General features: G+C 44.2%; 1 protein-coding gene across 2 annotated transcripts in view; it reads right to left on the reverse strand.

Moving 5' to 3' along the window:
* Window positions 1-17144, reverse strand: part of LOC133346052 (thrombospondin type-1 domain-containing protein 7A-like) — a 234534-nt gene that overhangs the window by 26109 nt on the left and 191281 nt on the right. For both annotated transcript variants that reach the window (XM_061557346.1, XM_061557347.1), the window contains 2 exons: window positions 6388-6505; window positions 779-924 (listed from right to left, as the gene is read on the reverse strand). In XM_061557346.1, coding sequence (XP_061413330.1) covers window positions 779-924; window positions 6388-6505 — 264 coding nt within the window. The remainder of the gene's footprint in view (window positions 1-778; window positions 925-6387; window positions 6506-17144) is intronic.

Here is a 17144-nt window from a genome sequence, read left to right on the forward strand (position 1 = left end):
GCAATAAAAAACAAGCGACATCATTTATCATCAAAGGAGCTGTGGAACTCCCGCGCTGTAGATCGATAAAAATACAATCTATAGAGGTGGCCGAGTGGTTACAGGCCTGTGATCAGAGCTGTCCCGAGGGTACGGCGAATCGGGCCGATTGTCCCGGGCCCCGCGTTTTGGGGGGCCCCGCACTTTGATGTGACGGTGTCAGATGTAATATTTCCGGTTTAGTTTGAAGGCATCGGGGGGAGGGGGGGGACCCACACAGTAGGATTTTCTTGGGGCCATGCACCCCCGGTCCTGCCTGTGATTAAATCAAGTTCTCGAGGACAGCGAATTGATTATCTCAGCCCAGTCACCAATGACCGCACAAAAAAAGACAATCACATTAAATGTGGTTCTGCACTTAATTTGGATAAATTCCAGCTTTGAAAATTAAATATTAATTTGGCTGTCATGCGATGAAAATTACTCATCGCATGAGTAATGGTTCCTTATACAGTGTGGACTTGCTTCAAAGTTCATTTCATTTCAATTAATAGGTATAGCCCTGTGAGCCATTCGGCTCTTGAATCGGGTGCAACCGCAACAAACAAACAAACATGAACAAGAAAACATCTTGCTGGCGGTCACTTGCAAGGATCTCAGTAGTAGTTCTATGACAGCTGCTTCCTTCGGGCGTTCTGTTATACAAACAGATGGCACTGCTCTGAACATGAAACTGACGGCACAACTGGGATAAAATTGGAGAGGGGGAGCGGTTGGGGAAAAACTCAAATGTGTGCACCTGGAGCAGGCAGCCGGACCACTGGCCGTACTCCCAGCGGTAGCAGGGCAGCACGGGGCACGGCTTGCTCTGCTGCAGCTGGGATGAGCAGCGCCTCCCGTCTCCCTGGGCTGGGCGCAGCACTCGTCTCTCCCTGCGTATAACTCCTAAATCGACACGACACGACACAGAGGTTCAGGCCGGGCATCTGGGCGACTGGGAATTCGTTTGGTACGCCGAACGTGGAGTCCGAGGCGCCTCATCCTTCAGGCAACTTAAATCAACAGGCAACTGATTGAAGCCGAGATTTATGTCACGCTGTGTGATGACCCAATTCCAGGCTTGGCTTATCAGGTAAATACCCAGTTGCCTGGTGAATCAGGCCACTCGGAACACTAGAGCAAAGGGTCAGAACACTTGTGCTTCTACACGTGGGTACACACGAACAAATACATATACACAATGACAGACACTATCATCATCATCATCGTTGTCATCATCATCTCCACGTCCAGAAATGTCCTGGGTTAGTTAATAAATAGAATGTCTGCATCCCTTCCTGTCTTACCATCTCTTTCTCTCTCTCCCATCCTTCTGCAGCCCTATCACTCTTTTTAAAGCCTCCATGACACCATCTTCCCACTTTTTTCTTAGCCCTCTTCTTCGCCTCTTGCCTGTCCCATCGTCTCAAGGAGTTCTCCTTCTCCGACTATGTCCACGATCCGCTTGTTCCTCACCCAATTCAATCTTCATTTCCCCTTAATTTTGGAGCTTTCGTGACTGCAGGAATTATTCTTTGTTTCTTTCGGTTAAGTCACGTCTAAAGATAAAATAATAAATTAAAATAATAGCATATTACGACGTTTCGATTGCAACACAAGCAATCATCATCAGGCATAAAAGAAATAGCAACAAAAATCTAACTAGAAAACTATAGACAGACATACAAGCAGACAGACATCACAACGGCACACAGAGAGAGGACACATATCGGCACAAAGAGAGGGGTCGTTTCTGTGACGGTCCCTTAAATATATATAGAGAGGGACCGTCACAGAAACGACCTCTCTCTTTGTGCCGATATGTGTCCTCTCTCTGTGTGCCGTTGTGATGTCTGTCTGCTTGTATGTCTGTCTATAGTTTTCTAGTTAGATTTTTGTTGCTATTTCTTTTATGCCTGATGATGATTGCTTGTGTTGCAATCGAAACGTCGTAATATGCTATTATTTTAATTTATTATTTTATCTTTAGACGTGACTTAACCGAAAGAAACAAAGAATACTTCATTTCCCCGCCGCATTTCTAAGGTGATGCATTTTAGTTGCCGTTGCTGGGACTGTGACCTTAAGGTCGTAGGAGGCTTTCAGTGCCTCGTTCATCCAGGAGCTCGAGTTGCTCACAAAGGTGACCATCCTAGGCGGCTGAGTCGATGGAGAGGGGCGACACAAATAAAGAGTCCAAAGAGACACGCCGCAAGCGACTGTATCTGCGTGACACGGATAGAGCGGATCAGTGCAGGACAGGCAGGTTTGCAGTGAAGGGGTTACTAAAGGGCGAATATGGAAGACCTACATTCAAGAGGCAATGGCTGCATGTAAAGCCCCGGTGTGTCCCACCGCTGTGTGATGTAGCACGGGTGTAACTTGATGGGCTGATCGGTATCACATCACCATCATGCCTCGTTGATAATAATAAAAAAAGGAAACAAGCTTACGTTTATTTGGCTCAATAACAAAAATATGGACATGTGTTTATAAACTCTTTTGAGCTTCACCAACGGGGCATAGTTAGCTGCGTTTTAGTTAAATGACAGCTTCATCTCACACACATACACACAGTGTGTTTTTGTAGAAAATGTACACTATACACCTAATGGTCTATACTCATTGTTTTTTTCTTCGGTAAAGTCACGTATGTAGAAATAAAATAAAACTAAATTAAATGAAAATAAATCATGACGTTTAGAACGCAACACAAACGATCATCATCAGGTGGAAATGGGGTAGAACACATAGCGAGGGAACACACAGGGGGACATCACACACGTAGCACACAGAGAACGGCAAACTGCACGGAGGCAAATACAACAAGAGGATGCGAGACGAGATATCAACAAACCTTAGAGACATAATGTGATGCAAAACCAGTCGACACTAACCTGGTTGACCACGTATTTCAAAAGACTGCTAATGGTCTGCCCGTCAATGAAAATGGCACACAAAGCAGACACCTAAGACAAAGATCCCCCGCTGTTAGCGAGTAGCACCTATGAAGGCTGGCCTACGCCACAGGAGGGGGTAGGTGGCCAACACCACGCCCGGCCGCCTTTCTCTCTCTAGTGACGATATTTACACACTTCACTAGGTACTCATTTGAGGCGGAATCAACCTAAGGGAGGCCCATGACCGGTTCAGATAATGGTCGCTGGTGTTCGCCATGAGCGGGAATTGAATTCGGGTTGCCAGGTTTGTAGCGCAGCGCGCTAACTGCTACACTACCGCTCGCCAAACAGCAGACACCTAGACATTATGCACACACGTGCACGCAATATATGCAGTGACATGCATATAAATAGACAAGCACATTATAGACAAAAGTGCATATTATACACTGCAAAATGAGTGTACTTGCGTATAAATGGGGGGCACACATCTTGGCGGGCAATGAATGATGGGAAGGAAATGAGACTGAGAAATTGAGGCCAGTGGAGGAGAGTGGAGCATTTATTTTAGCGGAGTCCCCATCATAGGAGCTTACCGTTCAAAACAATCTGATTCACCTTTTGTTGTTGACAAATAATGAAACGTAACCTGTTTGATTTTTTTTTTGTTTTGAAAGATACTTTCCTGAAGTCTCTTGAAATTATAAAAAGGTGGCCAGGAGAGTAACTTTCTATATTACGTGGCAGAGTTTCATAAGATTCATGAAAGCCTATAAATGTCAACAATAATGTTTGTAAACCCAACTATTAAAATAACGTATTTCTCTCTTTCACTCTCATGTATACATTCCTGAGTGCAAAATTGCTTCATCATGCTTGTTTATTTCTTTACTTCGTTTGTATACAGGTGTTTTGTCTCTCTGCTTAAAATGGTTTCTGATGCACGATCACAAACAGGCCCGAAAAACGCAGCGAAGCCACATCAATGCTACTGCTGCCATCGCTGCAAAGTAGGAATATTTTCCTTAATGTGATAAAATATGATTTAGCATAAAAAGGACAAGCAAAGCCAAGTGTGAAGAGGCAGGACAAAGATTGAGTGGATTGAGGTCTCTGAAGGGGAACTGGTAATTGACTAAAGGTTGCCGGGGAAGTGCAGGCATTGTAGTGACAGGTGACGGTGAGAGATGAGAGCATGTGTGAAGCTTACATCTCCCTAGCATGAAGAGGCCACTTAAACAAGGCAGCCCCTAATTAAGGCCCTTCTCGTGGAATGTGCTGCCAATTTGAAATGCCTCCAAAGCATGTCTCAGCTAAAATAAAATTGAAAAAGGCTACTGCAGTTCAGTGCATTCCCGTTCCACCGTGCATTGTGAACCGTGTAATGAAAAAAAGTCACTATTGTTTACAAACAAGAGACTATTGCTGATGCTGCAATAAAAAAACAACACGAGCTTTATAATGAATTCATATATTTTCATAAGGAAGTGCCGATGAAATGCACTGACTGCACACCACTGGTGGGTTTGCGGCAAATAAAAGAGTCAAATAAACCTCATCAGATAAAAGAAAAGCTATCAGAAAAGAGAAAATTGAACTTGCAGCAGAAGCTCTCGCAGGCTTGGCTGTGTTTGCGCAGTGAAGTTACGGGGTGAGAAATGTGAACGAAGCAGAGAATAACGAAACACTCAACATTTACTTAAAACTGCCACATTAGCCTTTTCTACAAGGAGGAAGAAATACAAAATTACCATTTTTCACACTGCTAAAACTAAAAAAATACATAAATAAATCGGTGACCATTTTTCACACGAGAAACGCAAACGGGCAACGGTTTTCCTTTTGGTGGGCACCACGTCAGGCATTGGCGTCACCAGTGTTTCCTTTCTCCCCAGTATTTCACAGAGGCATTCGCTCCACGGCAGCGGGAAATTGATGAGGCTGACAGAGCTATCAGCTCAACTCCCTGCACAAGTCTGTGGGGGTTGATGAATAATCCCTGCAGGGGAATTTTCTACGGCACGATGACCAGAATTGCTTGCAAGTGCGACTCTCTTCTTTTGCCCATATTAATGTCCATACCGCATAACCTGGCTGCTCCCCCCCCCCCAACTATTTTATTATTATTATTATTAAACATAAGCACGAAGGGAGGAGGGGAAGAAGGGGTGGGGGTTGTTGGGCGTGGGGGGTAGTGTCCAGCAGCCTAACTCAGTTGGGAATTAAATCAAGATTCAATTTAATTCAGACACGTATTTTCTTTTGATCCATGACAGAAATTGGTTCTGCCTCTTGCTTTGAGCACCTGCATTTATTATTATTGAATTTAAAACCATTACTTTGGTTATTTGTTATGCATGTGGGGAACACAATTTCACGGAGGCGCAGCGGTGCATGGCCGATGCATTGTTCTCCAGACGTGCATCCAGCCAAAGTTATTTCTATGCTCGACATTGATATGAAGAAAGGCAACACGCTGTTTAAAGGGATTCTGGACACAGATTGAAATTACTTCCTGACATTATTATGTCAAGCCCATTAGCCAGCCATGGTCAAAATAACTGCAAGTTGTAGAGTAATTAGCACTAGCTCCAACGCAGAATAATTAGAATTAAAGGACACTTTGCGAATTTGAATGAACTCTCTTTAATATTGAAGAGTTTTTTTCCCCATTATATGGAGATGTGTGAGAATTAATTTCATAATTTTCACCGATGACACCAAGTGTAACCTATGTACGTTCTGGATTGTTCTGCAATCAAAACTTTAGTTGGTTCTTAATTATAGGGTCTCGTACATTAGTTTTAAACTAAAACTTTTCCCAATTGCACATTTGGGAACACATCTTCTTATTTTTAAGAACGAACAAGTTTTTCTAAAATCGAATGAATCAAATGAAGGTGATAGCACGTATCATGCAAAAAAATGTCTTGCAGGTTTATGTCACTACATTAGCTATCTTCACGTTAGCCACCGAGAGCTGAGATGAAATCAACATGAGACAAAGCCTACAAATGGTAACACAGAATCGAGAGCTTACTGGAGAGTGCTTGTCTTGTTTTCTATGTTCACCAATAGCAGTCACTATTTAACTGCGTCCAACTCTTCCGTACAGAATACACTTTTGAAGATAACATGTTTGGGTAGACTATGAAAGTAGTCTATATGAAAATGCGACCCAAATTCCGTATTTATCAGAAGAACTCTTGCACCCATGCAGAGATGCTTTGGTGGCTCTCTGGTACAAGATACAGCACCGAACTTTTGTATTCTATTCACAAACAAAATGAAATGCGTTATCTTCAAGGGGCTAATAAAATCTATATTTTGGTATATGCAATTCTTTGACTCCTGCCACAAAAGTAATGTACTTTGTTGGTGCAATTTTAAAAACAAATAATAAATGTGTCACAAACAAACAAGCGAGAGAGCGAGCGAGCGAGCGAGCGTGTAGCGAATGGTCGCACACCTGCCAGGCCGCAGGTGTGCGAGCACACGGACCACGGTGACCACTCGGACAGCTGGCAGTTGATTGGGCAGGGCACCAAGCAGGGCACAGCGAGCCTCCAGGGCGACTCCAGTCCCTTCTGTGGATGCAAACGACCACAGGGCATAAGGGGTGACAGACAGGACAAAGATCCCACTCGTATTCCCGTTAACAGACTGTGGGGGCAAGTGCTGTTTGCGAGCACCTATTAAGGCCCGTAGGGCACACAAGGGGGTGGGCGGCCAGCGTCACACCAGACCACCTTTGCCTCCCCAGTTTGGATGTTTAACGAATGCCCCAGGTACTCATTTAAAGGCTAAGTCGAGCTAGAGGAAGCCCAAGACTGGTTCAGATGATCGTCACTGGTGTTAGCCGTGAGCAGGAATTGAACTCGGGTCACTGGGTTTGAGCTCAGCATGCAAACCGCTGCACCATCGCTCCCCACATGATGGATGACACACACAGACACACGGCAGCCATCTACTGACAATACCCATGTATTGGTAACACCAGCACACACACAACTGCATACATTTGCAACGTGTCCACTACACATGTACAGACACAGGCCCTTACACAATCAAGACGCAAATCCGCGAGATAGGACTGTAAATGCTGTTGGAGCAAGTGTTTGTTAATGAGAACCTATTAACGACAGGAAAGCACACTAGGGGATAGTGTGGCGAACACCAAGCCTGGTTACTTTTGTCTCCCCGGTGCTGATGTTAGCATACCACACCAGGTACTCATTTAAACACATTTTTTTAAACAATTTTTTTAAACAATTTTTTTTTTACAATTTTTTTAAACAATTTTTTTTATCATCATCATTTGACCACAAGTATTGTGGTTAATGCACACGTGATTTCTCGTAAAAAGGTTTCAGTTTTGTTGCCAGCAAAAAGGGGAAAACCCTATTATTATATTTTGGCACTGGCAAAGGAGGTCTAATGATGTAGATGCTTACCCCGAGCTCTCATTACTTTGATAGTGCTTTGTCTTTGAGTTGTACGCCATTTGGCGTCCTCTGGTCAAGCACCAATTTAGACGAGGCTCAGAAGAAAGCCGTCTCTGGTGTGGACCAATCAGTTTCAAAGACAATGCATATATTATCAGTGTGTTTTTTGTTTACATTTTGACCCCATGTATTGTGGTTAATGCAGACATGATTCCTTGTAAAAAGGTTTCAGTTTTGTTGCCAGAAAAAAGAGGAAGACCCAATTATGATTATATATTTTTTTATTTTACCAGGTAAGGCTCACCGAGCTATATAGATCGTTTTCAGAAGCGACCTGGCCACAAATGATAGCTCAACGAAGTGGCTTATCACGTCGAAATTTACAGCAGCCAAATACTCCAAACGCGTGTTGATTCATAATATGTGGAGAGAAAAACTGGAGGACCCGGAGAAAAATCCACGTGGCCACAGGGAGACAGACATGCAAACTCGAAATTTCCAGCAGGCGTCAGGGTCGGGATCGAACCCACAACCTCCTGTATACCAGGAGAGGCAGTGAACATCTTGCCACCGTGATGCCACCTGGCTAAGTTAACCTAGGGGAGGGTTCAAAACTGTGGTTTCGATACCACTTTGCTACCTTTTTGACTGTACTATGGTACATAGCTATGGGTTCATAGCACAGTACACTTACCATTGCGCCACCACCTCCCCCCCACACACACGTATGCAATGACGCTCACTCATACATGCGCACAAATGCATTAATATATTAACAATCAAACGTAAAAAAGATAAAGAACCTCTGTTTATCCATTTATCTTTACATGGTCCGTGAGCACCTACTAAGGGCAGCACAAGACATGACATAATGTAGACAGTCAGGTTTAGTGCTGGCTTTCTACCATAGACCTAATTAAGCCTAAGCCAACCTAGGGGATGTCAACGACAGTTTCAGATGCAGCTTGTTACAGATGTTATCGATGTCCAGGAATCAAACGCAAGTTGCTGGATTCAAAGTGCAATGCACTCGCCTCTGCGCCACTGTTTCCCACACACAACAATAACAACAACAATAACAATCATCATTCACCCACTAAGTGCTGGAGGAGGCATCCCCTTGGCGCCAGTGCCAAGCTTGGGGTACTTAACATACCACGACGATGACCACGCAGAGTGGAGAAGGTTCGCTGACAGGTCAAATGACATGTTATGGGGTCACAGATTTGAGTAGCTTGCATTCATCAAACCAGGTATTGCCTAGGAATAAGTACGGGCAGGCCATTCGGATGAAAGACAGAAAGCACGGGTATATTTTAAATGTTTGTCGTATTTAAAAAAGGATTAAGGTGATATTATCCTCATGATCATCGGGGCTTCATGTCAACCAGATCTGTGTCCGGCACATGGAAGGGGCTATTAGTTACGTGCCTACTTCAGTTTACGAGCAACCATACAAATTTTCAGTGAGAAATTAAGCCGTGATCATTGCCAATTCCTGTGAATGTGGCGGAACAGCCGATGAGCTGCATGTGCACTAAGGTATTATGCACCTTAAATGTGCAATTAATTATCAAATGAAAGAAATCCAGCATATTCAATTTGAAGAGTTTTCTCTGGGCAGTTTGAAAAATATGAAAACACTAGCTGTGTAAAATAAAACTCCTACACTCCTTTAGCTATTGTCTCAATTTATTGCTCATGGAAATTGGTCATAATGTCGTGTTTGATGGCAACAACTACCCAGGCAGGGGTCTTGCTTTTACAGAGCTAATGGTGAAGTTTCAACTCGATATAAAAAGCTCTGACTAAAAATGTAGCAGCACTTTAAACTACAATGTACTGGTAGGAGCCACCTGGTTCCACCAGCCCACAGGGGATTAGTTTGTCCGTCCGTCCTGCATCACAAAATGGGAGGGGTGGGGCTGGGTGGAGAGGGGAGGGTGGGGAGAGGCTGGGTGGGGAGGGGGTGGAGGGGCTGGGTGGGGAGGGTGGGGCTGCGTGGGGAGGGGCTGGTCACCCTGTGGTGCCCTTATAAAACTCAACGTTTAACCTACACACGCCGGCTTGTGTCCGCCCTCACAGTCGGCCATATTTGCGGAATACACCACGCCGCTGTTGACCCTGGCCATTGACCGAGCAACCCAACGTTCCTACCAGCTCCCTCCGCAGGAATGTGTTAATGTTGGAAAGTCAACTGATATACGCTCTAACATACAAAAACAACAAAGATTCCCCTGCAGGTGACAGACTGTTGGGAAAAGTGTTGTTAGTGGGCACCTATGAAGGCTTGTATAGCACATGAGGGGGTGGTGTAGCTTGCTCCATGCCCGGCCACCTTTGTCTCCCCAGTGCTGATGGCTTACACACTGCATCAGGTACTCATTTAAGGATGAGTCGACATAGGAGTTGCCCAAGACTGTTTCAAATAATTGCCACCAATGTTAATGATGGCCAGGAATCAAAGCCAGCTACCAAAGTGTGATACTGCTACGCTCAAATAAATGATCTCACAAGTACATGTACAGTATACGAATACGTACAAGCACGGACGCCTGTGTAGTGACATAGAATGGGTGACGAGGGCGCGTAGCGCTGGTCACTGATAGAGAGCAGGATTGTGGGTATAGTAGCCCGGTCGACCAGCAGGGCAGGTGAATTGTCCCACTAGAGCGCTTAGCGCTGGTTGCTGGCAGAGAGGGGATCTGAGGACACAGCAGCCGGTCTGCCAGCAGGGCACGTGATAGGCCGGGGTGAGGGATGTGGGGTAAAGATGGCAGAGGGGACACGTGGGGCAGGGCCCAGAACCTTCTGGTAGGCTGCAGAAGGGGGCGTGGCCGAGGGCGGAGCCAGGCCACGCTGGGGAGGATAAAAGGGAGGCCTCGACGCTGGGTCAGGGCTGTCATTTGGAATGGAACCCGTCGTCTATGCAAGTCTCCGTCCCCATCTCACCTCCTCAGGCAGTGTGCCGGCTGTCCTGACCCGATTGTAGTTATCCCCTGTACTGTGGAAGTATAGAATAAACGTGTGTGCCTCCTACTTTGCGTCTCTGAAGTGACTACTACACATGTACACCACATATACCAACACGCATACACACGACAGCGCACACGCAACAAAATACATCAGCACAGTGTGCAATTCTTTGCGGTAAATCTGTCGACTTTGAAAAAAAATTGTTTCTCTAGAGCATTTATCCATTCAACGAGTAGGGTTATCTAATAGTTCACAAAACATATTAAATTCTATTCGCAGGAGCAACCACAGTGGCTGCAAGTCAATTCTTTACTGAGCACAATATTGGAAATATTGAAAACATATATACATTGCTATGGCTCTAGAGAAATCGTCGGTTTTTGGGCAAGATTCTATTTATTATCAGAAAAGATTTTTGCACAATATTTTAGTATGATGATGATGGATATAATGAAGATGATTAAGATGGTTCTTGGACATACAAAGCTTTTTCTCATCATATTCACTGGAGAACGACCAGTGCGTAGTGCAGTCGTTTTGAAATTATAGAATATACAATGTGGTACATTGTAAGTGCATTCCCGTTAACATAATAACTTAGTTATGTCGGCGCTTTTGTGTGGATAGACTGGTTAACCAGTAAACAGACAGGTGAACTTTGTTTATGAGCAGACAAGAGCCCATCGAGGCCAGAATTAGATTTTTTATAAGAAGGAACATTTGGGTTTCAGATTAATGGAACATCCAAAATAGAACACCGTGTGCCCTGTTGCTGAACGCAAGGGTTATTTGTTGATTTTTTTAATTTATTTTCAATCAAATGTGCTAGTATGTGTTCAAAATAACATCTTTGTGAAGTTGTAAACATTTACAAATTAAATGTCTGTGGATTATATAACTTAGGAGAATGACAAAATGCAGTAAGTTAAATGCATTGCTTATAAGAGCAAATTAGTTCGTTGATATGAAAGTGTAAAGTTGAGTACACAGCATCCAGGGAACAACCTCCATGGTCGGCATCAACCAGTGCCACACAAAGCAAATCCAATAATGACAAAAAGCTATGAATAAAATAAACACGTCAATAGATTTAGTTTCCACCCTGACAAAACATACATTTAATTATTACATTTATTTATAACCAAGGGATGGCCCAGTTGAGACCAGAGGTCGCAAATGGGTTTTGATTCCTTACCCGTACCCGGCCGCACCAGGGTCGCAAATGGGTACCCGTAACCGGCCGGGTATGGGTATCCGTTCCCTACCCGTACCCGTACCCTACCCGAAATGAGTGACAAACGGTTACTCACCAGTGACTCACGGCCTACCCGTACCCGGCCGCACCAGGGTCGCAAACGGCTACCCGTACCCGTACCCGGCCGGGTACGGGTAGCCGGGTATCGGGTAGGGTACGGGTATCGGGTACCCGGTTGCGGCCTCTGGTTGAGACACAACAGCCGTTGTTTACATCTTGCTGGTATTTTCTGACAACCTCCAGGATGAGCAGCCGCCCTGCATTGCCATGGTTACAGCTCTTTGCTAGTAGCTACTAATATTCTTGGCTGCTAATACAATTCAGATGCGCATCAGGGGCCCATGGCTCTTTTTTTATTACAAAGTACTGTAAACGGTTAGGGCACCACATCTTGGAGGTCACGTGTCTACTACTACGCAGCAGCAGCGGAATCTCGCAGGCGGGAAGAAGCGTTGGCAAGCACTGGTGTGGCATCAACGGCTTGGGCCACGATCTTGAAAAAAAGACACAAAAATGTGCACGAGGCATTATGCCCTCCTGCCTGCAAAGCAATTAAACTGCAGTATGAGCCGTACATACTCAAGCCTTTAAGAGTTGGATCCGTGTAAAGTTTGATTCTGCACACTTGACATTTTCGTGTATGATCCGTCATGCGGTATTGGTGGAGACACATTCCACTGAAATCTAACAGCCAAGCAGTGTCCTGGGGGTACTGAGAAAACGCTGATCCTTGTGTTCCACCAACGGACCAAGCTGACCAGTCGGGCTCCACGTGTTTCAGGCAACATTTCACAATTGTGACTCCAGCCCTAAACCATGTCCACTTATGGTAATTCTGGAAATGTATCCTGCCTAGTGGTGGAATGGTTCCATTTTGTACAGAAGTGGCCATTCAAGATTTGAAAGTTGCAAAATGTGACTGCTTTTAAACAGAAGTGGCTGTCATTACGGCACTTTTGAGAAGAATTATGGCTTATATAGCTACACGAAAGGCATTATGGGCTGTTGTGCAACATTAAAATTGCCCCAGCAACAGCTTTTTAAAATAAAGGTTACTGATGTTCGTCTAGAAGACCCACGTTGTCTACTGACAAACCGAAGTGTTTAAATGTATAAAAGTATGTTTTGTGCATATAAAATATTGTGGGTATGCAATATAATCCTGTGCCGTATATAGCAAAGTGCAAAACCAGTATTAGTAATCCAAAACATTAAGTCTTCTGGTGAGAAACATCCATAGCGGCTATGCTCTTAACAAAATGTTGTTGGTGCAGGTTGACTCTGCTGTGATGCCACGTGCCATCCATGCCATGCACTACTTGATGTGTAACGCATAGGGAATGACTTTACTTAATATATATGTAATGACAGGGTGACACCTGCCGGCCTGTAGAGGTAATTATGGTTACGGCTGCATTACATAATGCCTTATTATAAGGGGGCGTATCTGGGGTAAAGGTGAAGGGCGGAGTCAGTTGAGAAGCTCTGGGAACCAGCTCGAAGGTTCTGGAAAGGGGGCATGGCCAGAGGTGGAGCTTGGGCCGCGCTGGGCAGATATAAGGGGGACCGAACAAGAGGTTCGGGGCTGTTCTGCGGGTCCTGGGTCCTGGCTGCGTCGCTGCTCGCTTTCACCTCTTCGTCTTCGACCACGTGGCTGTTCTTCTGCAAGACCAGCTCCATCACCGCCGCTACACTAGTCGAACAGCTAGCGTAGTGTATGACGGAGATGGGCTGCGTGTTAGGATCGCCTATGTGCAGCTGCGTTACGAAGTGTATCGCCCCGTGTGTTCTTAATAAATAAGAACCCTTCTACTCGACGTGTCTCGGAAGTCGATCACTACACATGCATTCCATACCAAGCGTCGAAACAAAGACAATTTCAATAAAATGTCACGCGCACAATCCTTATCAGCTATGGATAATACACTGCTGCATGAAACCTTCCCATGTCGAATTTTTTTCCCCAAGATCATCCCCATCTGTAATCAATCTTACTCCTCTCTTGCAGATACCATAGTAATTGCATTACAGTCACTGGCAATTCTATTCAACATCACATTAGGGGAATTTAGAATTTCAGCCTGCTAAGGATTTCCACCTACTGCAAAAGGCTGCGTGTACTTTTTCTCAAGCGGTTAACTAGCCTCTAAATTGTAATCGTCAACTCAAGTCACCTCGACCTGCAATGCACAATATACAGCCACCTTGATATCCTCAAGGCAGAAAGATATCTGAACATCCGCGGCTGTGCCGTCACACTTGGCAAGCTCCAGCAGATGGATTTCTAACCTGCTCTCCTCCCCATTTCCAGCCCACACCCGCCCACGTTGCCCTATTTCCAGGACTGTTTTTCGCCCCTCATTAACCACATATATGAGACTGTAGATCAATCCAGCCCACACCGCGACAATGCAGAAGCACATCGCAGGCCCACCTGGAGATGGGCACATTCGCCGTCATGCGCTGCCGAGTCCACAAGATTGGTTTTAAACTATTATTGCGTTTTTCATCAGTTGCGTTGCCATTTAAACCTGCTTTCATACTGTAACCTTTCCTATTCTTGCACTTAGCATCAATGCGCAGCTGAAAAGAGCTTTTTTTTTCATTTACTTTGGGGCTCTAGGCTACAACTTCTATCCCCAGCATCGCCATCTGACCGAATGGTCTGTAGACAAAGGCAGGCTCCATTCACGCAGAATGGCAGTGACTATAGCAGTGCCAAAACTCTTCGTGCGTTACCCATATATGATTGATTGTGTGCCTCAGTTCGTTCTAACTCGCAATTAATTATGCTTTGTATGGAAGCCTCAGTGGTGTGCCGTCCAACAGCGTATTTCACCCAGACTGCATGCATTATACTGTTATGATGGCAAATGTCAGACATGTCCATTTCATACAATTCAGTCAGCTTACCCTTTTTTACAATTCAAAATAAACTAGTTACATCACTTTTTGTAGGTTCACACGGGATGTTGTGACCGCAATTGGATGTGAGTTATGAAGTATGTTGAAACACTCAGTGACAGAGCTGTTTTATTTACCACATACACTTGTAGCCTACATAATTAGTTGGCTCGTATCCATTGTACCTAATAATCTATTTTTTTCTCTAAAGTTTGTGGCTTTAAAAACTCAAGTTAACACCATATTTTGGTGACTTTTCTGAACTCAAAAGTTGTTGACAGACGCCGTGTGCACACTTGCATCTTCCCCTGCTCAATGGATCATGAATAAATGAAAACGTGATAAAAATGTTTATGATGAAATGCAATGTAACTACACTGCAGTGTGTCATATTGAATTGCCATGTCTTTACAGTAACCTGCACATTTATTCTCAGGCAAGTGACAATGCCATGTTTGTCACAAACATCTGCTGAGGACATAAACAAGCCGGCTATTTTGCTATGGGATTTCCCCATACAAAGAATATCATCATCAGCCGTGATCTATCCACTGGTTGGAGGAAGACCTCCTCCCCATGCCGTCACCATCCCTCACGGTGCAGCGATGCCACAAAATCATCTAACTACTAAACATGAGCGAATTGGATCACTATATCTCTAAAGCAGTTGTAGTTTCGGTCAGGCCCACTTAGTTTTCTTAAGCCAACAGCATGCCCCTTCTTTGCTTTTCTTCCCTGATGCACGCGTTTCATTTTCTGTGCCTCAGTGTTATTCCGAGCAAACAACTCTCCTATGTTTCTTTGCGTACTTTTCATATTTTTTTTGTCATTCAATTGTAATTGTCCACATATCATAGCAGGCAATATGCATAATTTACTAACCTTTTTTAACCACATTTGGTACGCTGCTTTACATATAAAATTCAATTTTTTTAAAAGCATTCCAACCTGCTCTTGCTGCCTTTTTTATTTCTACATTTTGATCCTTATCTTCCGTCAATCACTGTCCTTGGTAGACCGATGCTGACGTTTTTTTCGGTTGTGTCCCTCTGACAAATGCCTCCAATTGTTTACAGACCTTATTGCATGGAATTCGGTTTTTTTTTTTGCTCACATTTATCTTGAGACCAACCTTGCAGTCATCTTTATTAAATTTTTCCAAAAATGTGGCTATTATAATAACTACGGCATCAGTAAATCTAAGATGGTCAATACTTTCTATATTTATTTTTAGTCTTATGTTACTCCCAGCGAATTTTAAGAGTATATTTTCCCATGTTGCTGTGAATGGCCTTGATGAGAGGCGATCCTTGCCCAATTCCTCTCCGACTTCTATTTTTCCCTTCTTAAATCAGTCTCAGTGTAGTTCCACCTTTATAAATGGTTCTTATATACAACATGGTTCTTATATACAATAGTGATTATTTCATCACGTAAAGAGGTGATAACTGTTGAATAATTTAGCTTCTCTAGGGATTTAAATTTGTGTTTTGCTTAGAATCAACCGAAATTCTCCGACCTTCTTAACTAATTTTCGATGTTAGTCGTCTTGTTTTTGCCAGCAATTAGCTATGAAGTATAAATGATATCACACAGGCCTGCAATACGTTTGCTGTGTTGAATTTGCTGAGGACAGAGACAAATCTAACAATGTCGAATTTGTCCGTGAGAATCAGGTCAATTTACATTTTAATTCATCCATATGGGCTCCGCCATACCCATTTTATTATCGACTTATTTTTGAAAAGGTGTTCATTGTCTTCATGTCCCTCCCCACGAGCTGCACACAAATCATAGATATGTATCTTCTCTCAATCCTCACTCCAATGCCAAATTTACAAATCATCCTCCCACCCTGCAATATTTATAACTAACTACATTTGCATTGAAGGCACCCCTTATATGTCACGTTGTTTTACCGAACACACACACATTAGGCAAACATGCCAATTGCGTAGATGCATAGCATACTAACATATATTAAAAAAAATTAACTAGAAATAACTTTTTTTTAAATCGTATTTCTAGGCAATCTTCCACAAAAATTATATAAACCTGTCATTGGGATTGGTAAGCTCTGTGCTATTCGGGGTTTCATAATTTTTGTGAAAGCATCTAAGGTATCTTCGGGTGGACAGAGGGTCACATTTCACTGACACAATTGTTGTGCAGTAGAACCCCACGGAGACGCGATTTCTACAAGGGCTGTTGCCGTTTTATTAACACTGCTACATTCAGTACTCTAAGCTCGCAGGTGCTCTCTATCTGGGTCTTTCGTCCTACCCTCTCTCTCTATCAGCCGATCCGTACTGAACACTCGGAGCCCTACTCTCAACTATCCCCTTGGCTCTCTCCCACTCGTCTGCACGGGACGGGGGTTCAACCAACACCGCCCGGTGGCGAGGAGGGAGAGACCTCTCCTGCCGATCCGTGCCCTGGCTCCTCGCCTTCGTCACGGGGTCCCCCTTAAGTACCCCTTTGGTGGCTCCTCCCCCTAGCTAGCTCGGACCCGCCTTTGTTCCCGAAGGTGCCCCCCCCTTACAGCACACGTGACATGACGTCATCCTCCGCTGTCAACTCGCTCGCACCTCCCTCTGTTTGCCCCCTCGTGGTTGCTCACACTACTCCTCTACATAATGATAAGTA

This window comes from Lethenteron reissneri, chromosome 23 (assembly GCF_015708825.2).
Source record: "Lethenteron reissneri isolate LAM-NWPU_2019-01 chromosome 23, ASM1570882v1, whole genome shotgun sequence".
Lineage (NCBI taxonomy): Eukaryota > Metazoa > Chordata > Hyperoartia > Petromyzontiformes > Petromyzontidae > Lethenteron > Lethenteron reissneri.